This window comes from Oncorhynchus tshawytscha, linkage group LG22 (assembly GCF_018296145.1).
Source record: "Oncorhynchus tshawytscha isolate Ot180627B linkage group LG22, Otsh_v2.0, whole genome shotgun sequence".
In the NCBI taxonomy this organism is placed as follows: domain Eukaryota; kingdom Metazoa; phylum Chordata; class Actinopteri; order Salmoniformes; family Salmonidae; genus Oncorhynchus; species Oncorhynchus tshawytscha.
This window is the reverse complement of record NC_056450.1, coordinates 20,685,191-20,711,966: the sequence shown is the minus strand read 5'-3', so window position 1 is coordinate 20,711,966 and position 26,776 is coordinate 20,685,191. Positions and strand designations below refer to the sequence as shown.

The following is a 26,776-nucleotide window of genomic DNA, read 5'->3' as shown; positions in this document are numbered from 1 at the left end:
TATAGTGTTGAGTCAACCGCATACATAGACACACTGGCTTTACTCAAGGCCAGTTGCATGTCATTAGTAAAGATTGAAAAAAGTAAGGGACCTGATTCTACCAGGATTATGTTGGAGATGCTTCCATTAAAGAATGCCCTCTGTGTTCTGTTAGACTGTTAACTCTTTAACTCTTTATCCACAATATAGCAGGGGGTGTAAAGCCATAAAACATATGCTTTTCCATCAGCAGACTATGATCGATAATGTCAAAAGCCGCAAATAAGCTCCCTCAATCTTTCTCTCAGCCAATCATCAGTCATTTGTGTAAGCGCTGTGCTTGTTGAGTGTCCTCCCTATAAGCGTGCTGAAAGTCTGTTGTCAATTTGTTTGTCCACTCCAGGCCTTAGGACACACTTTCTTATAGGCTTAGATTGAAGATATGGCAAATAGGAGTGGCAATATCAGCCGCTATTATCCTCTGTAATTTCCCATCCAAGTTGTTAGATCCCAGTGGCTTGTCGTTGTTGATAGATAAACAATAATTTAACTTCTTCCACACTCACTTTATGGAGTTCAAAATTACAATGCTTGTCTTTTTCATAATTTGATCAGTTATACTTGGCCCCCCCAAAAATGAAATGCTAATTTGGCTATCATAAAGAACTACAAATGCCTGGTCTGGACGAGACTGCCGGATCGAGGAAAATGTAAGAATCTCTGGATTAACTATCTAATGTTACCTAAATGTAGTAATGAATACATTGGCAAAATGTCTTTAAATTGACAATTCTGTGAATGGTCTTGTGCAAGTTATGTATTTTTGTTTACTTTGATGCTCATTATCATTTTGGAATCTATTTTTATTTTTTACCTTTATTTAACTAGGCAAGTCAGTTAAGAACAAATTCTTATTTCAATGACGGCCTAGGAACTGCCTGTTCAGGGGCAGAACGACAGATTTGTACCTTGTCAGCTCGGGGGTTTGAACTTGCAACCTTCCGGTTACTAGTCCAACACTCTAACCACTAGGCTACCCCAATGTAAATAGAGCCAAATATATTGACATAATTCGATAGACACTGCCACGGTGAGCCTACATGAAACACTGCCCTTATTTTCAGTCTTTCTAAAAAATCCTCTATGGGGGAAAAAGCAATTAGAACCATTTCCCTGTTTGACAGCTAGGTTTTATGGGTATTATGACACACACCTCCACTGTGGGGCTCTATAGGCTAAACAAGGAGTCAGCAAAGATTTTTCTCATGTGAAATGTCAATTTCTCTTGCCAGTTATGGTTTTCATATGCACAGTTTAATTTAAATGTATAATGTCTTCGCATCTTAAAATCATTGTCATGTGGTTATCCAAATCTAAATGAAAATTATAAACCTAAAAAGTAACTTCTATTGCCAACTATGTAAAAATTGCCTATAAAGCAAACAAATACGATCATTGCAACCTGCAATTATAAAATATCCTGATAAAAATAAATATCCTGATAAAAATAAATATCCTATAAATCACATTGGCTATGCATGGCCCTGTCTGCAATGAACTTGAAACGTTGTTTCAACTATTTTGGGCCGAAGGATCAGAGAATTACATTTTTCTCTTTCACGCTGAGTGGTTATCAAAAAGGAGAGAACTGTAAAGATTTTTCAAATACATTGAGTAACTATTGTCATTCTCAATGGATGTAAAAATGGACTTTGTTTGCTTGCCGTTTGAGGTAAAGAAAACATTAGCCTACTTTGAAAAGCTCCACAGCTCATTAGTGGTAGTGCGTTAAGCCAATCAAAAATACAATCAGATCCCCAAATGGAAACATTTATATGCATACATTTGCGAGCATATAGGCCTACTTCTACCTGATTGTGAACATCCTTACTCAACATTGACAGGAGCACTCCAAACAAAGACTGACTAAGTTTACTTGTTTCTCAAAAGTGTAGCATAGGTTGTGTGCTCTGCTAACAATATAATAATATATTGAATGCATTAACAGAAATTACCGTAGACAAACAAACAGATTAGGAATTAACGGTAAATATACTACTGGTGATATGTAATGGGGAATTGATAGATGCAAACAATTCACACAACGATGTTATGAAACAATGAATGTACACATATTGTTGGGGGAGAGCGCATTCTGGAGAGAGAGGTGCATTGTGCATTTTAGCCACACTACACTTCTTCTTGTACTGTGCCATCCCCGTGGCCTCCACAATGGATTAAATACAATTTATGCTTGAGACGTAAATATGGTTGGTGGCTTCGTTTGGAGGGTGTGATGCAATTGCGGAACCTCTGGAGGCCAAATGAAGGCGGAGGGCTCCTTATAGCCCCGCATTGACATGATTGGTTGATGGTAGGTGTGGTGCGGGAGGTCCTGTATGAACACAAACTCACTTCTTTGACAATAGCTCTACTCCGCGATGTGCAAAATGTATGTTTGCTCAGACTTCTGCGGAGGCCTCATCACAGTAAATGCTGTACGGCCACTGCAGATGTCAAATTGACCATGCAGAGCCTTGGTCTCAGTCTCCGCTATGGATTAGTTCACTAAGATGGGTGCAAATAAGACAGGTCTCCCGTGTGCCATGAAAATATATATATTTGCTTGGTCGACTGACTAGTCGACTATTTGGGTTCAGCCCTAATTATTATCGTAGCAAATCCACTGTGGTCAGATTATGTGATATAGCCTGACCAGATACTGTATGTTGCATGAATTCACAATGAAAATGCAATGAAGTAGAAAAAATGTATATTATTACTCACAATTTCACACATTTTCCCCATTCTACGCTTGACAAATAGTTCCCTTATTCCACCACTTGGCACTGTGCCTACGCATGGCTGTGCGTGAAATGTATGCACTCAAGCAAATGTTCATATTGATAAATCACATTTTGTGTGGAAATGATTCCAGACATGGTTTATGCAGATTTGTGCCAACGCATGATTGATAAGAGGCCCCATATGCTTACTTTAAACTTGACCTTAAGCCAATTAAGATAAGCAGAGTAAGGTGTTTACGTGACTATTGTATAATCTGCATACTGCCATAATCAGTTTAATATAAAATTATCACTATGCATTTAAACGTACTCAATGACTGTGTGACTATATCTCCTGTAGATGCTGATAGACCGAGGTATGCTGAACTGCCTGCGTCTGCTCCGAGGGAGGCGCCAGTCCAAGAAGCAGTACAAGCGCCTAGACGTCCTCCTGTCAGACTCTCCCTCCTGGCCCCCCCTGGACCAACCACTAGTCCCGCCCCAGTGCACAGTCATTGGCCTGAGCTAGCATCAGCCTCTCCTCCCATTGCACAATATTGAGAGATTTGATTATCTGGCCCAGGTTGCCTCGGTGGGAGGAGTCTAAACCGATAGCATTCGTTTTGGAACCCTGCTGCCTCCTGTGGATGAGTCAGCCAAGTGCCCAGCTCTGTCCGATGGCGACAAAAGTGATGTAGGTGAAGTAATGAGTAGGATTCTGTGTTCACGTGTAAAAGTGATTGCTTTAGATTAACGCTTTCTGTCTTCCCAATGAAAGTTAGAAAATTCTAACATTTTATCGATTAACCATGCTCCATTGTTGACATGACCGAGCGGTGCAGATTACTCTTCAATTTGATAAAGGCGCTCCTCCCTCACTGCTTTCGCCCATTTACATCACAAGCCATAGACCATTTTAATCAAACTCTCTCAATATTTCCCCAGCCAAAGAGTGCCTAGGATCTGAGCCACATCCACAATGTCGCAGTGAGGACAGTGAACAAACCTCTGAAGTCTGTTTCACACATTTTTCCTTTTCAACAGCAGTGTGAAGTACAATACTGTGCCACTGGGCTGCCGAGTGGCGCAAGGTACTGCATCTCAGTGTTAGGTGTCACTACAGACCCTGGTTTGATTCCAGGCTGTATCACAACTGACCGTGATTGGGAGTCCCATAGGGCGGCGCACAATTGGCCCAGCGTTGTCCGGGGTAGGCCATCATTGTAAATTAGAATTTGCTCTTAACTGATTTGCCAAGTTAAATAAAATAAATACCAGCCAGTGATATAAGATTATGAAAAGCTCAAATGTTCAATAGCATTAGGAATAAAACTATTTTTTAAATGTTCTTGTCAGGTTGTATTAATGTTTCTCAGAGGTAGGTGGTTGCAACACTTTAGAGAAAAGTGAAATGTTTACGAGAGAGCTAATTTGATCCCATCAATGTGTTCAATACGGGACACCAATGGACAACAAATGTGGATGTTATACAGTGGGGCAAAAAAGTATTTAGTCAGCCACCAATTGTGCAAGTTCTCCTACTTAAAAAGATGAGAGAGGCCTGTAATTTTCATCATAGGTACACTTAAACTATGACAGACAAAATGAGAAAAAAAATCCAGAAAATCAATCATCACATTGTAGGATTTTTAATGAATTTATTTGCAAATGATGGTGGAAAATAAGTATTTGGTCAATAACAAAAGTTTATCTCAATACTTTGTTATATACCCTTTGTTGGCAATGACAGAGGTCAAAACGTTTTCTGTAAGTCTTCAAGGTTTTCACACACTGTTGCTGGTATTTTGGCCCATTCCTCCATGCAGATCTCCACTAGAGCAGTGATGTTTTGGGGCTGTTGCTGGGCAACACGGACTTTCAACTCCCTCCAAAGATTTTCTACAGGGTTGAGATCTGGAGACTGGCTAGGCCACTCCAGGACATTGAAATGCTTCTTACGAAGCCACTCCTTCGTTGCCCGGGCAGTGTGTTTGGGATCATTGTCATGCTGAAAGACCAAGCCACGTTTCATCTTCAATGCCCTTGCTGATGGAAGGAGGTTTTCACTCAAAATCTCACGATACATGGCCCCATTCATTCTTTCCTTTACACGGATCAGTCATCCTGGTCCCTTTGCAGAAAAACAGCCCCAAAGCATGATATTTCCACCCCCATGCTTCACAGTGGGTATATGGTGTTCTTTGGATGCAACTCAGCATTCTTTGTCCTCCAAACACGACGAGTTGAGTTTTTACCAAAAATGTATATTTTGGTTTCATCTGACCATATGACATTCTCCCAATCTTCTTCTGGATCATCCAAATGCTCTCTAGCAAACTTCAGACGGGCCTGGACATGTACTGGCTTAAGCAGGGGGACACGTCTGGCACTGCAGGATTTGAGTCCCTGGCAGCGTAGTGTGTTACTGATGGTAGGCTTTGTTACTTTGGTCCCAGCTCTCTGCAGGTCATTCACTAGGTCCCCCCGTGTGGTTCTGGTATTTTTGCTCACCGTTCTTGTGATCATTTTGACCCCACGGGGTGAGATATTGCGTGGAGCCCCAGATCGAGGGAGATTATCAGTGGTCTTGTATGTCTTCCATTTCCTAATAATTGCTCCCACAGTTGATTTCTTCAAACCAAGCTGCTTACCTATTGCTTACCTATTGTCTTCCCAGCCTGGTGCAGGTGTACAATTTTGTTTCTGGTGTCCTTTGACAGCTCTTTGGTCTTGGCCATAGTGGAGTTTGGAGTGTGACTGTTTGAGGTTGTGGACAGGTGTCTTTTATACTGATAACCAGTTCAAACAGGTGCCATTAATACAGGTAACGAGTGGAGGACAGATGAGCCTCTTAAAGAAGAAGTTACATGTCTGAGAGCCAGAAATCTTGCTTGTTTGTAGGTGACCAAATACTTATTTTCCACCATAATTTGCAAATACGTTCATTAAAAATCCTACAATGTGATTTTCTGGATTTGTTTTTCTAATTTTGTCTGTCATAGTTGAAGTGTACCTATGATGGAAATTACAGGCCTCTCATCTTTTTAAGTGGGAGAACTTGCACAATTGGTGGCTGACTAAATACTTTTTTGCCCCACTGTACATATAATTTCTGTGGTGAAATCAATATCACTCTAAACTGTCATGGCCATTTTGAGATATAAAAGAAACGCAGTAGATTATTTTATAAATAATTTGAATTCAAATGTAAAATTTACCGGCAGTTTTGTTCTCACTCAGAGCTTCACAAACCCTGTTTATCCTGTCTCCCCCTCTTAGTGCAGACAGAGGACTTTCAGAAAAACCTTAATATCCAGGGTTACCCTCTGGCATGTAAAGCTTTCACAACCAACATCGGATGAAAACGGAATAGTCAGTTGGGAGGTGATGTTACTGAACACTAGGTGAATGTTTGATAGATACAGTACTATGAAAAAGTATTTTCCCCTTTAATTTGCTCTACTTTTGAATAGAGAATCAGAAAGGGGGCAAATACTTTTTCACATTTCTATCTGAAGCAGTAATGTGGCTGCTAAAGAGGCAACTGGACTCACCTGAGTTCTTTGGAATAGTGTGCTGATATTCCTCCCATTCAAATATCATCATGGCATACTGAAGAGGCCAGAGGCTGACCACCTGACAGACTTGGGCTGACGCTCATGGATTCCTTTCATTCCAAACATACATTAGTTTAACATTTGGGAACACTTTCAGATATCGGTGTAGCATTAAGTTTAAAGTAGGTGCTCACTAAAGCTTTTATGGACATCAGTTTTTTTGCACTCGATCCCACCCCAAAATACAGTCTGACATTGCACCCAAGTTCCTACTTCAGTGAAATACATTACAAGAAATGAACGCAGTTGACAGTGTGTGTAAATATGATTCATCGATACGTATGCTACGATGCTGGTAAAGTTGTATCGCACCTGATGTTACAGTGCTGGTCATAAAAAAAGCAAGCTAGCTCATGGATGCAAACAATGTAGTTCTTCCCCAAAAACATAGCAAAACGACTCTGTTTCAGTACTGTAGCTATAGTTAGCATCTAAAAATAGCCCTCATTTATAAGACAGTTCTTATTTGATTAATGGTGGTCGAACCCATCTGAAGCTAGCCACAATAGTGGACTTTCCGGTTAGCCTTCAACATGAAAGTATGGCATAATTCTACTATTCGTATTCATTTGCATCACTGTCAATGACACGTATTTTGAAAGCAAACAGCAAATTCCACTATTGTGTCTAATCCTTATTGTGGCTATCTTCATAACCCGGTCGAGCCACTAGCCAGATGAAGCTAGCTGGCTGCTTATAACGTTATCTTTTGGCAACAGGGTTCAGTAGCTGCCTATGTATTTTCATGAACTGAAGTTCAGTTTCAATAGGCGAACAACAAGTGGCTACCTAGCTAATACTTACAAGAATTCCTAAATCATTGCAACGAGTAATGAAAATGACTGCAGTTTCTACTGGTCATTGTTTTCAGTCTGGTTGTATTGGTGCTAGCTTGGTACCAAGCTAAAGCTAGCTATCCCACAAGTTGCGGTCAAACAAATTAAGCTTTATTACTAACGCGGTATTGTAAACACATCGTTTGTGGCCGGTGTTTGCAGACTTTTTTAATACAGCTTTGACAGTGCTACTGTATTTTTGACACATAAAGACCCAAACGGAGTTCCATAGTATGTATGTCGTGAAGCTAATTGCAGTGACGCCATTACTGTGCAACTCCGGTAGGGCAACATCTGAAAAATAGCCACTTGGTAGTGTGTACCAGTGCTCGACCAGTTGGCAAAAGCCAACATCACCCATGACAGTGAACGGTTGATTGTCAAGGGCAATGCATTCCATTATCGTGGCTTTAATGGATTTCGCCTTGGAGTTGTCTCGCTGAAATTCTTACACTTTCAAATGACTGCTCGACTTATTGACTGCTCGCTCGATCCACACAGCAGACATTGTGGGCTATGTTAGGAATGCTGTGTTGCACGTGTAGCGCCAAATTTTACGTGGCATCATAATGTCATGTACCTACGTTTATATAGGTATATGCACGGGAGCGTTGACATCAGTTTTTAACATTGGCATTAAACTAGACATCGGCCTGATACCGATGTTGGCATTTTTAGCTAATGGCCCGTTACGATATGTGCACCCCTAGTCCTGAGCTACAGGCAGTTAGATTTGGGTATGTCATTTTAGGCGAAAATTGAGAAAAAGGGTTGGATCGTTAACAAGCTTAGTCGTATGTTTTTTAAATGATTGACCTCAATCCATATGCTAAGGTGTTTGTATGCAGGGACTCGTTCGATTATAGAACCATCCGATGAGTAAAGATGTAATCCATCTGAGACAATCTTATGAAGACTTAAACAACATGTATCTAGTTTTGCCCGTATTAAGTATGAGTTAAGTCAAAGGGCTTCCTGCAAAACTGGAAAATCTGATTGTAGCTTTGTCACAGCAGTCGGGGAAATTGCATACATAATAGTATAATCCGCTTCTAGATGAAGTTTAGAATTAACATATTGACCAATAAAATGTATATAAATAGTGAAAAGAAAGGTCTTAGTATCGATCCCTGCGGAACACCTTTATGTACTTCAAGAAATTCAGACAACCCCATCAATCACGATGGCCTGAGATTTGTCACTAAAATAATCATGAAACCATGAACAGGCCTGAGCTCTGATGCCTATCAAGGACAACTTATTCAATAAAATAGCATGGTCAACAGTATCAAAAGCTATTGACAGGTCCACAAACAAAGCAGCACATTTCATTTTAGTGTCTAAAGCATTGACAAGAACATTAACAACTAAAGTGGTTGCTGTAATAGTGATGTGCCCAGGCCTAAACCCTGATTGGTTTACATTCGAAATTCATTTCTCAGATAAAGAGAAAAGTTGTAAATTTACCAAGGATTCAAGAATCTTAACTAGCCAAGGAAGCCTTGAAATGGGTCAAGAACGCAGTCCAGACCAAACACAGGAAAAGAACCAGAGTCGCACAGCAGGCCTATTATTGGTTATTTGACTATGAGTATTTGATGAAATGCAGCATCATAACTTTATCTCTGAAACATTGAGTACAGCAGCACATTTATGAGCACATTTTATGCAGATTCGTGGAGACGGGGCTCTACCGGGGTTATAGGCTACTGAATAGCAAAAGTAATATGAAGATCGAGACACAAGTGAAGCTTCATTATATAGATTATTTAACATTAGCATTTTTGTACAATAAAGAAATTGTACAAAAAGTTTTTTACATTTGGCAATCTGAAACCAACCAGACCAGATGAAAAAAATACAATGTAACAAATAACCGAACTACACCCCAAAACTGTGTGAAAACGCCCTAAGTCAAATGTCTTCCACACATCTGACTTCCCCTTTCCCTCCCGGGCAACCATTTCGAGTTTCTTTTTCACTTCCTCCGCCTCCATTATGCTGTCACGTGTTATAGTGTTGGAGCCTGTAAAAACCTATTTATTGCTGTGATTATGCTATAGGGCAGGCCCTATTGGTCACGTGTATGCGATGCATACGTGTCACGTAAAGAGAGCAAGGGTTGAGGGAATATGGAATGTTTTTTTTCTAAACAAATGAGGGATTTTTTTGGTAACAGAACCTTTCAGTCAGAGAAACAAGTAAGAAACAAGAAATGGATGAAATTATGTTGTAGCTTTAGCACCACAGACAGCGCAATAAACACTGTTGCTGTGCTGTGGTGCCTGGTTACTCTAGCAGGGAGGCGAGAAAGACAACGTGCGCTAGTCACAGGCACTCGCTGTGTTTATTTTTTTTAAACAGAGCGGTAAGTCTGAGCCCGGTCCGTCCAAATCAATTGCCATTGAGCTCCCTCTGTGTCATTGTGTCTTAATTATTTAATCAAACAGTGCGCTTAAAGCATGAGACAAGCTCAATAGTTAGTGTTGATTTTATTAATACACATAGAGTGTTTATATAGGGAAAAATAGAAGTCAAACAATTTCAACCAATCGATTGACTCTCAGTTGACCAATATTTTATTTTTTTCGGGGACAGCCCTACACATGTTTATATAGATTGGTATCGATTGAGTAGCATTTAGGCAACTGGTCAGTAGTTCAATCAGATTTCAACCAAAATGTGATTTGCTTATAAGACGTCCCAACCAGATTTCAACCATAAAAAATGTCTTTATCATGTTGTATAGATGTTTTGGTTGTTTGGCAACAAAACCACTGTGTGCAACTATGGTGCAAAACAGACATGCATCCAGAATCGCGCACATGTTGATTTTTGTGCTCCACACCAGATGTGATCAGGACACGCAGGTTTAATATCAAAATTAACTCTAAACTAACTAAACTCAGCAACAACAAAAAAAATTCCCTTTTTCAGGACAGTCTTTCAAAGATAGTTCGTAAAAATCCAAATAACTTCACAAATCTTCATTGTAAAGGGTTTAAACACTGTTTCCCATGCTTGTTCAATGAGCCATAAACAATTAATGAACATGCACCTGTGGAATGGTCATTAAGACACTAACAGCTTACAGACTGTAGGCAATTAAGGTCACAGTTATGAAAACGTAGGACACTAAAGAGCCCTTTCTACTGACTCTGGAAAAACACCAAAAGAAAGATGCCCAGGGTCCCTGCTCATCTCGGTGAACATGCCTTAGGCATGCTGCAAGGAGGCATGAGGACTGCAGATGTGGACAGGGCAATAAATTGCAATGTCCATACTGTGAGACGCCTAAGACAGCGTTACAGGGAGTGCTCAGACAGGATGGCAACAACAACTGCCCGAGTTCCACCAGGAACACACAATCCCTCCATCAGTGCTGAGACTGTCCGCAATAGGTTGAGAGAGGCTGGACTGAGGGCTTGTCGGCATGTTGTAAAGCAGGTCCTCACCAGACATCACCGGCAACAATGTCGCCTATGGGCACAAACCCACTGTTGCTGGACCAGACAGGACTGGCAAAAAGTGCTCTTCACTGACGAGTTGCAGTTTTGTCTCACCAGGGGTGATGGTCGGATTCGCGTTTATTGTCAAATGAATGAGCGTTACACTGAGGCCTGTACTCTGGAGAGGGATCGATTTGGAAGTGGAGGGTCCGTCATGGTCTGGGGCAGTGTGTCAGCATTATCAGACTGAGCTTGTTGTCATTGCAGGCAATCTCAACGTTGTGCGTTTACAGGGAATGCATCATCCTCCCTCATGTGGTACCCTTCCTGCAGGCTCATCCTGACATGACAATGCCACCAGACACACTGCTCATTCTGTGCGTGATTTCCTGCAAGACAGGAATGTCAGTGTTCTGCCATAGCCCACGAAGAGCCCGGATCTCAATCCCATTGAGCACGTCTGGGACCTGTTGGATCGGAAGGTGAGGGCTCGGGCCATTCCCCTCAGAAATGTCTGGGAACTTGCAGGTGCCTTGGTGGAAGAGTGGGGTAACATCTCACAGCAAGAACTGGCAAATCTGGTGAAGTCCATGAGGAGAAGATGCACTGCAGTACTTAATGCAGCTGGTGGCCACACCAGATACTGACTGTTACTTTTGATTTTGACCCCCCTTTGTTCAGGGACACATTATTCCATTTCTGTTCGTCACATGTCTGTGGAACTTGTTCAGTTTGTCTCACTTGTTGAATCTTATGCTCATACAAATATTTACATATGATAAGTTTGCTGAAAATAAATGCAGTTGACAGTGAGGATGTTTATTTTTTGCTGACTTTATATTGAGTTGAGGACAGGTCGAAACACATGAAACACTCATGGACATTTAGCTAGCTAGCTTGCTGTTGTTAACTAATTTGTCCAGGGATATAAACTTTGGGTTGTTATTTTATCTGAAATGCACAAGATCCTTTTTTTCTGGATCTTTGTATAATTTTTACCCATTTTGAGTCACAAAATTGTGTGTTCTCTCCTCAGACAACTAATCCACAGATAAGGGGACATCTACTTCGTTTCTAGTAATCTCTCCTCCTTCAGGCTTCTTCTTCTTTGGACTTTACATATGGTGGTTGGCAACCAACTTTAAGGTGCATCACCACCACCCACTGGACTGGGGAGTACCTCAGTTCATCTTTCAATCCCCCACATGGGTATACGCTCCTAAAAACCAATGAAGTGATGGGAGAGGCAGGACTTGCTTCTCGTCAAGCGTCAAAAATAGAACCAAATTCTATTTTAGCGCCTGGCTGAGCAGACGCGCGTGAGCAGACGCGCGTGAGCAGTTTAGATTAAATTATTGAATAACTTCTACGGGATCGGTGACCCTACCCCCCACGGGACGACTGAGCTAATGTGCGCTAATGTGATTAGCATGAGGTTGTAAGTAACAAGAACATTTCCCAGGACATAGACATACCTGATATGGGCAGAAAGCTTAAATTCTTGTTAATCTAATTGCACTGTCCAATTTACAGTAGCTATTACAGTGAAGGAATACCATGCTATTGTTTGAGGAGAGTGCACAGTTATGAACTTAAATGTATTAATAAACCAATTAGGAACATTTGGGCAGTCTTGATACAATATTTTGAACAGAAATGCAATGGTTCATTGAATCAGTCTAAAACTTTGAACATACACTGCTGCCATCTAGTGGCCAAAATGCACCTAACTTGGAATATTACATTTTGGCCTTTCTCTTTCAAAGATGATGGAGCAAAAACAAAACAATAACTCACATTTTTTTCTTGGTATTATCTTTTAGCATATATAATGTGTTATTCTACCTACATTAATTTCACATTTCCACAAACTTCAGTGTTTCCTTTCAAATGGTATCAAGAATATGCATATCCTTGCTTCAGGTCCTAAGCTACAGGCAGTTAGATTTGGGTATGTCATTTTAGGTAAAAAATTTAAAAAAGGGTCCAATCCTTAAGAGTATAAAATGTATGTGTACATTTATTTTGCAACACTCGCGAATGCAATGTGGGCAGTGTGGTCAGCATGTTAGATTGCTGACATGAATTGACCTAATTAGTCAAAACATCTGAAAACAAGACATGGTATCAAAAACAGGATTAAACTAGCTGCAATGAGTCACTAACAGTTTCCCACTATGCAATTTCTTGTCATTGCTTGTAGCAATCTGGCCAACCAGAATCACAACTCACAGACTACTGCTTCATTGAAGCGTGCGCATCGTTTGTGACATTGTCAGCTAACCCAAATATGCCCACAGAGTCATCCATCATAGTCCTCTCAGACTTGAAGTGCACATCAAATCAAATGTATTTATATAGCCCTTCTTACATCAGCTGATATCTCAAAGTGCTGTACAGAAGCCCAGCCTAAAACCCCAAACAGCAAGCAATGCAGGTGTAGAAGCACGGTGGCTAGGAAAAACTCCCTAGAAAGGTTAAAACCTAGGAAGAAACCTAGAGAGGAACCAGGCTATGAGGGGTGGCCAGTCCTCTTCTGGCAGTGCCGGGTGGAGACTATAACAGAACATGGCCAAGATGTTCAAATGTTCATAAATGACCAGCATGGTCAAATAATAATAATCACAGTAGGTGCAACAGTGTTGAGGGTGCAACAAGTCAGCACCTCAGGAGTAAATGTCCGTTGGCTTTTCATAGCCGATCATTAAGAGTATCTCTACCGCTCCTGCTGTCTCTAGAGAGTTGAAAACAGCAGGTCTGGGACAGGTAGCACGTCTGGTGAACAGGTCAGGGTTCCATAGCCGCAGGCAGAACAGTTGAAACTGGAGCAGCAGCACGGCCAGGTGGACTGGGGACAGCAAGGAGTCATCAGGCCAGGTAGTCCTGAGGCATGGTCCAAGGGCTCAGGTCCTCTGAGAGAGAGAAAGAAAGAATTAGAGACAGCATACTTAAATTCACACAGGACACCGGATAAGACAGGAGAAGTACTCCAGATATAACAGACTGACCCTAGCCCCCTGACACATGAACTACTGCAGCATAAATACTGGATGCTGAGACAGGAGGGGTCAGGAGACACTGTGGCCCCATCCGATGATACCCCCAGACAGGGCCAAACAGGCAGGATATAACCCCACCTACTTTGCCAATAGCATTAGGCCTATGTCTACATGAATGGCTTAGCACCCCAGTTTTGAAGAAAATGGGTTTTTAATTCAAGTCATTTTAGTTGATATTTACAGTTAAAATATATATAAATACTGTAATTTAATTCATTGCTGACAATTTTGGGGATTTTCTGGCCCGGAAAATTAGGCTACTTATGTTTCCATACTGTAAAATCTTCGACGTACTGTCACCCATTGGCGGTATTATTCCTTACGTGATAATTATGGAATATTACCACCATCTGGCGGCATTCGGGCTAGTAAAATATTTTATGAACAGCGCTGAAAATAACCCTTTTCATGGCTTTCTGCCTGACATCCTCATGAAGACAGTTGGCAATAATTGTAACATTTGGAGAGATCTCGAGTACATTTAAGTACAGCTACAGCATAGGCAACCTCAACAGACCAATATAGTCACATATCATTAATCTTAGCTCTCTGATAGGTAGGAAAGCCCGACAGTCAAAGACACCAAACAAGGATGGTAGACAAAGATCAAACTAAGTTAAGAGGCAAGCCACATTTGTTTTGAACGTCTAAGAAACTGTCTTTGCAAGAATAACCATTTGACATAGACTACTGGTTATAAACTACATGCATAAATCTGTCGTTGGCTATTTTATTGCTATAGTATATGCTCAATGCAAGCTTGTGCTGATTTGTAGACTACAGAAAGTACAGTAGGGGAGAGTGGGGTAAGTTGAGCCAAAGGGGAAAGTTGAACTTGAGCCTCCCTTATTTCTAGAAAACCACACATAAAAGGTATTATTTATCAGTGAAGGAAGAAACATAAAAAAAAGTGGAAAGCAAGTTAGGTAAAAAAAAGAAAAGAAAAAAAGATTTTCACCAAGTCAAATTAATTTGTGTTAGAGGTATCGTGATGCTTGTATCTAAACCAAAGTAGTTAATTTTAAGATTGTTCTATGCACCAGTTGGTGGTCTCTATAAGCTTCATTATGAGGTCCTAAACCTAGCATGAAAGTGCATCATTGTAGTTGTGTGGGCTAATATAGTCAAAATGTTTGCCATTGGGTAAGTTGAGCCAATGGCCATGAGTTAAATTGAGCCAGTGTTTGAGACAATGGCCAGTTAAGAAAATTCAAGTGTTGTCTTCCCAGGTGTAACGCAAGCATTATTGCTGGGATATGAGGTAACAGGACCTGGCCTATGTTAAGTGTTTAAAAAAGTACAAAGTGTTTGGTAGTTGTCAAGCCTGTGTTAAAAGATGCTAAATAAAATGATTAAAAGACAAAAAAACAATTGTGATTGCGAATATTGTGTTTGGGAAATAAAGATTAGACATGGTTTGAAAAAGTACTGGTAATATTTTATTCTGCACAAAAATGTGTAGGTTGCTTAACTTACACTGTCCTGCGGCTCAACTTACCACATTCCTGGGGTAAGTTGTACCAAGAGGCCACTTTATATGGACAAGCTATGTTTTCAAAACTGTATAATGTTTACATTAATTATGATTATTTCCAGGGATACACAACATCCTGAAATATATGTACTATAGATGTTTTCAAATGGTTGAAACTGTTATTTAAAGGCTCAATGCAGCTGTTTTTATATCAATATCAAATCATTTCTGGGTAACAATTAAGTACCTTACTGTAATAGATTTACATTGAAATGGGAAAAAAATGGCTTTTTAGCAAAAACTATTTCTCAAGCAAGAATTTTGCTAGGACTGTCTGGGAGTGGTCTGAGTGGGGAGGGGAAAAATGAAAACTATGTTTGGAAATCTCTTTGTTATTGGTCTTATTGGCCTAGGCTACCCTGCCACCCCATTGATGATTACACATGAGCTACACTGTTAGAATTTAAGTTAGAATTTATTGAAGTTTTAGAAGAAAATTTGAACGCTCACGAAATGCCTCTGAAGTCGTGAACTCAATGATATCACAACATATAAATCAAATCAAATTGTTTTCGTCACATGCTTCATAAAACAACAGGTTTGGGCTAACAGTGGAATAGTTACTTATGGGGCCTTCCCAACAATGCAGAGAGAACGGAAATAGAAAAATAATAGAAAAGTAAAACAAGTAATGAGCTCTAGTCAATGAACAGCATTCTCACGTACAATAGGTGTTCCTTTTGTCCAAGTGGGAAAGGGCAGTGTGGAGTGCATATAAATTGCGTCATCTGTGGATCTGTTGAGGCAGTAAGCGAATTGGAGTGGGTCCATGGTGTCTGGGATGACGGTATTGTGAGCCATTACCAACCAGCCTTTCAAAGCATTTCATGTCTACAGATGTGAGCTCATTGAAGGCATCTAGCTCATCTGGTAGGCTTGTGTCACTGGGCAGCTCATGGCTGGGTATCCCTTTGTAATCTGTGATAGTTTGCATGCCCTGCCACATCCATTGAGCGTCAGAGCCTGATGGTAGGCTTTGCCTGTTTGATATAGGTGACTGAGTTATGCTACTGGGACAATCACTGGATTTTTGATACTCTTATACAGAGTGAATATACAGTAGTGAATTTTTGTTGTACTTCCAAACACATTATTTACACTATTTTCTCTAGTGAAGGTTTATTTAATTAAAATATAACTTTTACATTTAAGGTATTTTTGCCACACATTTTTGGTTGTAGAGTAATTACATTGGTTGTTTCTACAACAATTAAACGTTGTTTATTTAAAGACACCTTTTTAAAAATGAATTTCACATACATTTTTGTCTCACAATGACTGCCCACGACTGACCTTTGAACGGCACAATGACTGCCCACGACTGACCTTTGAACGGCACAATGACTGCCCACGACTGACCTTTGAACGGCACAATGACTGAGCAAAGCGTAGTTATTTAATCACAGAGAAATAGACAGAGATAGTCATTTAAACTTTTGAAATGATTCAAGTATTTTGTCAATTGACCAACTGGCATGGTCTTATCTTTTATCGAAATTAAACTGTTGCAATTAAATGACCCATTTCTGAAATTAGCCTATTTTTCAATTCAAAGTGTATTGGTCATGTGTACACGATAGGGTGTAAACCGGCAATAGGTTTGATATCGAAACTAGCTATAGCTTTAGGGAATCATTAGTCCAAAATTCTAGCGATTTAACGAAAATGTTATCTTTAATTACATCGTTTCTTCCGAGTTTACCTGGATGGCTGACGCTCGATGCAACCCCCCTGGACAGTCTACTCCAAGGTGAGATGTTTGTATCGTTCTAGGCTACTCCGGGTAAAGGGCCTTCTTGCTTGGTTTGTGCCGAATGCCTTTTTGCAGGTTGCTACTCATGCTGTACGTTTATTTTAAGAACCGATATTTTATAATACAATTATGTTGATGACATGTTTTGTGTGACACAGGACTTATCGGCGCATGTGGGATCTCTGTTCTCTGTAACCTGTTGAGAGTACACGTATTCTTAGAGGCTGAAAGGTGAGAAACGTATACAACTATGGACAACTCCCAAAATATGACATTAGAAGATATGATTTCACTTGGGTCTCAGGCTACACTTCTTGTTATTATACCTTTTTAATTACATTGTAGTTAGGCAACTTCAGTATATAGGTTAGGCTACATTGTTAGTTGTAATAGCGTTTGATAAATAAACAAACTGATTGTTGCTATACCTGTTTCCCTATAATTAGAATCTGGATGCAATTACCATATTATAGACAGGGACATTTAAAAACACGTGAGAAACAGGACCAAACCATATAGAAGATGTGGATGTAGATAACTAACCTCATACCTACTAAGGCCTCTTGACGTAGTTTAATAATTTGTGCTATTGAATATTGTGCTTGATTTCGTCACTATGAACAAAGACTGTAATGTGATTTACATTGTCAATAGTAATCAATGTATCCTTAGAAATCATTGATTTGTATTTCACTGCTTTGAAATTAATACTTTCTCTACTCAGTTCAAGCAACAAAAGCAGCAGCAAAGAGACATCTATGCAGAAGAAATCAAGGCATCAAGCAAGTGCTACATTTGGGCTGAGTGGAACTCTCCAGTTCTTGTTCCTGTCAGTGATGCTGGCTGTAGTGGGCTCTCGGGTTGCCTCCCTGGTGGTTCTAGAGTTCTCCCTCAGAGCAGTGTCAGCTTGGGTCACAGCTGGACCAGTGAGGCACTTGCAAGATAATAACATAAATGTCACCTATAATTATATGAAAATCTCTCTCATGTCACCCATTCATCAGCCTTGATCCATCTGCTCTCTGAATATGCAGGAGTCCAGTAGGTTCCTACAGCAGCTGCTGGTCCAGTGCCAGTTCTCCCTGGGTTGTGCCCTCAGCTGCAGTCTCCATTTCCTCCACGAGGGGGCGCCGCAGCGCTGGCTCTGCCTCCTCCTAGCTGCAGGACTGAGCTGGTTCCTTGCCAGCCAGACTGGGCGCCTACGGCTCCATGTCACTGCACTGTACAAACTACACAGTTCCCAGCGCTACTGTGGAGTGTGCATTGCACTGCTCACATCAGGTTGCTCTTTGTTACCACACCTGACCAGGGCCCTTATGCTCAGCTTTGCAGTGGCTGCCATTTCCTCCATATCTATAATAAACAAACACTTCCTCTCAGCTACAGAAGCCCTCAGGTTCTGGACTCCACTGACAATCTGCTACACACTGCTGGTGGTGTATATGCAGGGTGAGAGACTGAACATACTGTATCCTGTATGGGGAAACGTTTAAGCAGCAGATTGTCAGATACTATTTGGGTATTTTGTAAATACCACAAAACAAGTAAATTACAAGCATAGTGTTGTCATTCTCATTGAGAAAGCGTTCAACTGATGATAATTATTTTCTACTCAGAGGAGCAACATCGCCAGCCAAGTGGCCAAGCTGTTATAAACACAGTGGTGGTGCGTCTAGGGGGGCTCATGGTCCTGATGCTGACTGTCGGCCGCTGGGCAGATGTGCTCCATATCCTTCTGTGCTTCCTGGGTGAGGCTGGCTGTCTGATACCCTCCAGAGACCTGTTGGATGCTACAACACAGGTGAGAATGCTTCTCCTTCAATTTACCGTGCTGTTGCAGGTTGCCCTGCATCCATCAATCTATGTAAATATTTCTGTCATTTCAATTTATCTAACATAATATAAATGCGTGTTTGTATGCAGGATATGGAGGAAGTTCCCAGACATTCCCAGGGTAGTGAGAACCGTAGGAAACACCTGACACCTGGCAAAGACCACCAGAGTTAAGTCATGGGAAGAAACTATTCGTGCTAGGAATCTTTCTTAGCAATAGTCTATTATATTCTATGATTATAATCATATGAATTATTGACAAGTGTTGCCTTTTATACCTAGGAAGGATATAATGAAAATAATAATAAAATTGTATTATGACACATATACTAACCTTTTGAATAAGGTACCTTGCAATAATGTTATTTTCACATAGAAATGCAGAGCTTTTGGGAGATAGGAATGATGCTCTTGCCTTTGTTTTCAAATATCACTGCCATTAAATTAAGCCAGAAGCTGTTTAGAATGCACAGAATAGACCTTATCAGCCCTGAAGTAATCTAACAAATACTGCTTTAGTGTAAAGCATTGGTTAAGGCTACATCATATCATGTAATAGTAGCAGCTGCTGTAACAGTATCACTTCACACCAGAGATGTGATCATAATCCCCTGAACACAGGATGTTTATGGTATACAATTTCCTCTACTTTCTTTGGGTAGATTGTATTTCATCACAGGCAGGCTCTCCAGCGCAAGCTATGTCATATTATGTTACAGTGGCAAGGAAAAGTACGTGAACCCTTTGGAAATACCTGGACTTCTGCATGAATTGGTCATAAAATGTTATCTGATCTTCATCTAGGTCACAACAATAGACAAACACTGTCTGCTTAAACTAATAACACACAAACAATTATACGTTTTCATGTCTTTATTGAACACCGTGTAAACATTCACAGTGGAGGGTGGGAAAAGTATGTGAACCCTTGGATTTAATAACTGGTTGACCCTCCTTTGGCAGCAACAACCTTAACCAAACGTTTTCTGTAGTTGCGGATCAGACCTGCACAACGGTCAGGAGGAATTTTGGACCATTCCTCTTTACAACACTGTTTCAGTTCAGCAATATTCTTGGGGTGTCTGGTGTGAACTGCTCTCTTGAGGTCATGCCCCAGCATCTCAATCAGGACTCTGAGGTCAGGACTCTGACTGGGCCACTCCTGAAGGCGTATCTTCTTCTGTTGAAGCCATCTGTTGTTGATTTACTTCTGTGTTTTAGGTCGTTGTCCTGTTGCATCATCCAACTTCTGTTGAGCTTTAAATGGCGAACAGATAGCCTTACATTCTCCTGCAAAATGTCTAGATAAACTTGGGAATTCATTTTTCCAGCGATGATAGCAAGCTGTCCAGGCCCTGAGGCAGAAAAGCAGCTCCAAACCATGATGCTCCCTCCACCATACTTTACAGTTGAGGTGATGTTTTGATGTTGGTGTGCTGTGCCTTTTTTTCTCCACACACAGTGTTGTGTTCCTTCCAAACAACTCAACTGTAGTTTCATCTGTACACAGAATATTTTGCAAGTAGCGATGTGGAACATCCAGGTGCACTTTTGTAAACTTCAGACGTACAGCAATGTTTTTTTTGGACAGAAGCGGCTTCTTCCGTGATGTCCTCCCATGAACACCATCCTTGTTTAGTGTTTTACGTATCGTAGACTCGTCAACCGAGATGTTAGCATGTTCCATAGATTTCTGTAAGTCTTTAGCTGACACTGTAGGATTCTTCTTAAACTCACTGAGCATTCTGTGCTCTTGCAGTCATCTTTGCAGGACGGCCACTCCTAGGGTGTAGCAACAGTGCTGAACTTTCTCTATTTATAGGCAATTTTCCTTACCATGGACTGATGAACATCAAGGCTTTTAGATATACTTTGGTAACCCTTTCCAGCTTCATGCAAGTCAACAATTCTTAATCTTTGGTCTTCTGAGATCTCTTTTGTTCAAGGCATTGTTCACATCAGGCAATGCTTGTTGTGATTAGCAAACTCAAATTTTGTGAGTGTTTTTTAGGTCAAGGCAGCGCTAACCAACATCTCCAATCTTGTCTCGTTGATTGGACCAGGTTAGCTGACTCCAATTAGCTTTTGGAGAAGTAATTAGCCTAGGGGGTTCACATATTTTTTTCAACCTACAGTCATTGCCAAAAGTTGAGAATGACACAGATATTAATTTTCACAAAGTCTGCTGCCTCAGTGTCTTTAGATATTTTCGTCAGATGTTACTATGGAATACTGAAGTATAATTTCAAGCATTTCATAAATGTCAAAGTGTTTTATTGACAATTACTTGAAGTTGATGCAAAGAGTCAATATTTGCAGTGTTGACCCTTCTTTTTCAAGACCTCTGCAATCCGCCCTGGCATGCTGTCAACTAACTTCTGGGCCACATCCTGACTGATGGCAGCCCATTCTTGCATAATCAATGTTTGGAGTTTGTCAGAATTTGTGGGTTTTTGTTTGTCCACCCGCCTCTTGAGGATTGACCACAAGTTCTTAATGGGATTAAGGTCTGGGGAGTTTCCTGGCCATGGACCCAATATATCAATGTTTTGTTCCCCGAGCCACTTAGTTATCACTTTTGCTTTGCCTTATGGCAAGGTGCTCCATCATGCTGGAAAAGGCATTGTCCGTCACCAAACTGTTCCTGGATGGTTGGGAGAAGTTGCTCTTGGAGGATGTGCTGGTACCATTCTTTATTCATGACTGTGTTCTTAGGCAAAATTGTGAGTGAGCTGAGAAGCAACCCAACACATGAATGGTCTCAGGGTGCTTTACTGTTGACATGACGCAGGACTGATGGTAGCGCTCACCTTGTCTTATCCGGACAAGGTTTTCTCCTAAATGCCCAAAACAATAGGAAAGGGGATTCACCAGAGAAAATGACTTTACCCCAGTCCTCAGCAGTCCAATCCCTGTACCTTTTGCAGAATATCAGTCTGTCCCTGATGTTTTTCCTGGAGAGTAGTGGCTTCTTTGCTGCCCTTCTTGACACCAGGCCATCCTCCAAAAGTCTTTGCCTCACTGTGCGTGCAGATGCACTCACACCTGCCTGCTGCCATTCCTGAGCATGCTCTGTACTGGTGGTGCCCCGATCCCGAAGCTGAATCAACTTTAGGAGACGGTCCTGGCATTTGCTGGACTTTCTTGGGCGCCCTGACGCCTTCTTCACAACAACTGAACCGCTTTCCTTGAAGTGCTTGATGATCCGATAAATGGTTGATTCAGGTGCAATCTTACTGGCAGCAATATCCTTGCCTGTGAAGTCCTTTTTGTGCAAAGCAATGATGACGACACGTGTTTCCTTGCAGGTAACCATGGTTGACAGAGGAAGAACAATGATTCCAATCACCACCCTCCTTTTGAAGCTTCCAGTCTGTTATTTGAACTCAATCAGCATGACAGAGTGATCTCTAACCTTGTCCTCATCAACACTCACACCTGTGTTAACAAGAGAATCACTGACATGATATCAGCTGATCCTTTTGTGGCAGGGCTGAAATGCAGCAGATTTTTTGTTGTTTAGATTCAGTTCATTTGCATGGAAAAGAGGGACTTTGCAATTCATCTGATCACTCTTAATAACATTCTGGAGTATATGCAAATTGCCATCATATAAACTGAGGCAGCAGACTTTGTGAAAATGAATATTTGTGTCATTCTCAAAACTTTTGGCCACAATTGTACACTGTGAATGTTTAAATTATGTATTCAACATATACAAAAATATGATACATTGTGTGTTTATTAGTTTAAGCACACTGTTTGTCTATTGTTGTGACTTAGATGAAAATCATATGAAATTTGATGACAAATTTATTCAGAAATCCAGGTAATTCCAAAGGGTTCACATACTTTTTCTTGCCACTGTATATTAATGTGAACCATGCCAACTCATCTTGAAAATAAACTTGTACAAAATGGCTGAAGCATAATGTTGGCACTTGTAAGTCACACAAAATGGCGTTATACAAAATGACTCTTCAGGCTATTTTCAGAAAAGAGGAACAAACCAATCCCATAACTCACTGCATAGAAGGTGTCAAATCTAATAGTTTGAATTCTGATTGTTTTGAGTGTCTTCAGACACTCAAGTATATTACGTGTATGAATAAATTGACAATAATTACATCGTATATTCCCGAAACACTCAAATGTCAATTATGCCTCTCACAAAAAGCCTATTCGGCGCTGTTTTCCTTGCTGTATGCAGTTCTCGTTTAAATCCGAAATTTATATCACCCACAAACCAGATTTTTATCAGTCCTTTATCTTTTGATAGCAGTTTTGAGAAACTGTTTATATGCGCCGATTTTAATTGACAGTGGGTGATTTATTTGCCTGCATCCAAAATGGGGCTTTGTTTATTCCGTTAATTTATTCCATGATCTGTTGAAGAAATGTGGATAATAAAACGGTGCCGCATTTTCAAAATAATCCAGGGTCGACCAAGACCGAAGTTGTAAAGGACATTGGCATGGTATAGGTTCGGTAGTTCCACCACAATGTTTTTAGGCAATACGAACATTTTACAATCCACGATGTTATTGGTAGACTTTATTAAGCTGTTCCTTTTTACATCAGAACGATGAATTCGTTGAGTTTACTGGAAGGACACGATTATTTCCAACAGCGCTCAAGTATGGATTTCTTAAAATTAAAATAAACTGTGGGAATTATAATTTTCCTGTACCTCCTCTGACGGCTGGACTCTACTGTAGCTTATTTCTAGAAATGTCTCTATTGACCCCTTGGTAGCATGCCATACGCATGCGTCCTTGTTCCAAAATGCAGATCCTTTTTTTTACCGCATTGCAGCGCATGCCTACGTAGGCCAACTCGTTTTCAAAATTCGTTATCAATCTTTATTCAAACTGTCCATTAGATTTCATGAAACTTTCACTGTAAACTGTATCATTCCTTCAAGTAATTTGATATTTAACTAGCCTACTGCACATGCAACACCATGGACGTTGACCTATAGGCTATCATATCTTATCACATTGTATACTTGTTTTTTTGGACTTGTTGTGCCTGATTTCTGCTGGCAAAAGTGTTTAATTACTGAAATTGTGGTATAGGCACTAAATTGAAATGGCATTGCAACTCGTTTACTTATTCAAAAGGGCAAAGATATATTTTGTACTGGTAATGCACTGCTAGGTATGTTATAGATTCAATGGTAAAAAACGTTGAAACAACAACTTAAAAATAGGTGGGGACACCATATTCACTAAATACAAAGGTGCTGGATGAAGTTCACCCTCCACTATATAATTGGTTGTCATAAGTTATGATCCTTGAGGGGCAGTTGAGCAGTACAATGATCACTGTTATAGAGGTATCGGTTAACCATTCTCTCTCGTGACAATTGTGTGATATTATTCTCTTGTTTTCACTCTGTGTTACTCATGTGGATTTCAAACTATGTTCTGCTCATTCAGAAGAACAGAAGTTAGTTATATGTTTAGTTCTTGCAGATATGAAAAAAGTATAGTCTGTTTGTGCTTGCTCCAATACTGCATTTTTCAGGTATAGCCTGTCTTATTCACGGTTCAAATCGGGGTTTGTAGGTGGTGGTACTGTCCACCAAATTGGTGGCCCTTCCATTGTGGTTTTGACTAGAAATCTGTTTAATTCCTAATGTTAAAGGTCCAATTCAGCCGTTTTTATCTCAATTTTAAATAATTTATTTGTAACAATTATGTACTTATCTGTGATTGTTTTCAGTTAAAATGTAAAAAAAAAAAAAAAAAAAGCTTCTTAGCAAAGAGCAATTTCTCAAGCAAGAATTTTGCTATGACTGTCTGGGAATGGTCTGAGTGGGAAGGGGACAACTGTAAACTAGCTGTTATTGGTAGAAAGGTTTTACTCTCTTTGTGGGTTTTTAACAAATTTACCGCCATGCGCATGCACATGTCTCAGAGGGTATCTTTGTGTCTCAGTTGCTATGTGTGCAACCTTAACTTGTGACGTGTTCCAGGGCATCAGTATTAACACAAACATTTGAAGTCGGAAGTTTACATACACCTTAGCCAAATACATTTAAACTCAGTTTTTCACAATTCCTGACATTTAATCTGAGTAAAAAATCCCTGTTTTATGTGAGTTAGGATCACCACTTTATTTTAAGAATGTGAAATGTCAGAATAACAGTAGAGAGAATGATTTATTTCAGCTTTTATTTCTTTCAGACCCATTTGCGACCAAGCTTTAACTTCCTGAATGATGTCTTGAGATGTTGCTTCAGTATATCAACAAAAAATTCCCCCCCTCATGAAGCCATCTATTTTGTGAAGTGCACCAGTCCCTCCTGCAGCAAAGCACCCCCAGAACATGATGCTGCCACCCCGTGCTTCACGGTTGGGATGGTGTTCTTCAGCTTGCAAGCATTCCCCTTTTTCCTCCAAACATAACAATGGTCATTATGGCCAAACAGTTCTATTTTTGTTTCATCAGATCAGAGGACATTTCTCCAAAAAGTAAGATCTTCGTCCCCATGTGCAGTTGCAAACCATAGTCAGGCTTTTTTATGGCGGTTTTGGAGCTGTGGCTTCTTAGGACTCGTTTTACTGTGGATATAGATACTTTTGTACCCATTTCCTCTAGTATCTTCACAAGGTCCATTGCTGTTGTTCTGGGATTGATTTGCACTTTTTGCACCAAAGTACGTTAATCTCTAGGAGACAGAACGTGCCTCTTTCCTGAGCGGTATGACAGCTGTGTGGTCCCATAGTGTTTATACTTGCGTACTATTGTTTGTTCAGATGAACGTTGTACCTTCAGGTGTTGGAAATTGCTCCCAAGGATGAACCAGACTTGTGGAGGTACACCCCCAATGACTCAAATTGACTCAAATTATGTCAAGTAGCTTGACAGAAACTTCTAAAGCCATGACATAATTTTCTGGAATTTTCCAAGCTGTTTGAAAGGCATAGTCAACTTAGTGTATGTAAACTTCTGACCCACTGGAATTGTGATACAGTGAATTATAAGTGAAATAATCTGTCTATAAACAATTGTTGGAAAAATTAGTTGTATCGTGCACAAAGTAGATGTCCTAACCGGCTTGCCAAAACTATAGTTTGTTAACAAGACATTTGTGGAGTGGTTGAAAAACAAGTTTTAATGACTCCAACCTAAGTGGATGTAAACTTCCGACTTCAACTGTACCAGTCGGCACACTAGATCTGATCCAGGGCATTATGTTAGTGTGTTTAGTAGCATAGTGGTTGAAGTTGGGAGAGTTAGCTAGCTAGCTTTTTTCAGGATGAATATATTGTTTTTATAATTTTTGGATACAATGTTATTATTAATGCAAAAAAATCACTACAACCATGCAACCACTGTTGCTTGTACTTTAGCTGTCACCTTGATAAATTAGCTACACTGGATAGCTAGTACTACTAGCAAAGATAGACAACTAACCTCTTGTCTGCACTACTTTTAATTTGAAATGTAATTGCACACCGATGCTGTGGTAATGCATCATCCTCTCTGTCACCATTCGACATCCTGTCTCATCTTGTCTCAGAGCGAAGGTACAGTGCCTTCAGAAAGTATTCATACCCCTTGACTTATTTGAAATGTTGTTGTGTTACAGCCTGATTTTCCAAATGGATTAAATACAACTATTCTCACCCATCTACACATAATACCCCATAATGACATAGTGAAAACATGTTTTTAGAAATCTTTGCACATTTATTGAAAATGCAATACAGAAATATCTCATTTACATAAGTATTCACATCCCTGAGAATACTTTGTAAAAGCACAGTTGGTGGCAATTACAGCATTGGGTTGTCTTGGGTATATCTATCAGCTTTGGGGATTTTCTTGCATTCTTCCTTGCAGATTTTCTCAAGCTCTGTTAAGTTAGAAGGGGAGCAGCAGTGAACAGCAATCTTCAAGTCTTTCCACAGATTTTCAA

The 26,776-nt window shown here is 40.3% G+C and overlaps 2 protein-coding genes across 5 annotated transcripts in view; both read left to right on the top strand.

Moving 5' to 3' along the window:
- atp13a2 (ATPase cation transporting 13A2) overlaps positions 1–4,113 on the top strand; it is a 37,944-nt gene extending 33,831 nt beyond the window's left edge. For all 4 annotated transcript variants that reach the window (XM_042303905.1, XM_042303907.1, XM_042303906.1 and 1 more), the window contains one exon: positions 3,127–4,113. In XM_042303905.1, the coding sequence (XP_042159839.1) occupies positions 3,127–3,294 (168 nt within the window). In that variant the 3' untranslated portion in view covers positions 3,295–4,113. The remainder of the gene's footprint in view (positions 1–3,126) is intronic.
- A 12,467-nt stretch (positions 4,114–16,580) lies between these two features.
- tmem82 (transmembrane protein 82) lies at positions 16,581–19,171 on the top strand. The gene is made up of 6 exons (XM_024384552.2): positions 16,581–17,010; positions 17,172–17,244; positions 17,738–17,939; positions 18,048–18,462; positions 18,630–18,814; positions 18,937–19,171. The coding sequence occupies exons 1-6, from the start codon at positions 16,926–16,928 to the stop codon at positions 19,018–19,020; spliced, it is 1,044 nt and encodes a 347-aa protein (XP_024240320.1). The 5' UTR covers positions 16,581–16,925; the 3' UTR covers positions 19,021–19,171.
- Positions 19,172–26,776: the final 7,605 nt, after the last annotated feature.

Excerpts from the sequence above, each read along its gene's own strand:
- tmem82 (XM_024384552.2), top strand. The coding sequence starts at position 16,926 with ATGTTATCTTTAATTACATCGTTTCTTCCGAGTTTACCTGGATGGCTG. Across the intron at positions 17,011-17,171 it reads CCTGGACAGTCTACTCCAAG|GACTTATCGGCGCATGTGGG; the intron begins GTGAGATGTTTG and ends TGTGTGACACAG. Across the intron at positions 17,245-17,737 it reads GTATTCTTAGAGGCTGAAAG|TTCAAGCAACAAAAGCAGCA; the intron begins GTGAGAAACGTA and ends TTCTCTACTCAG.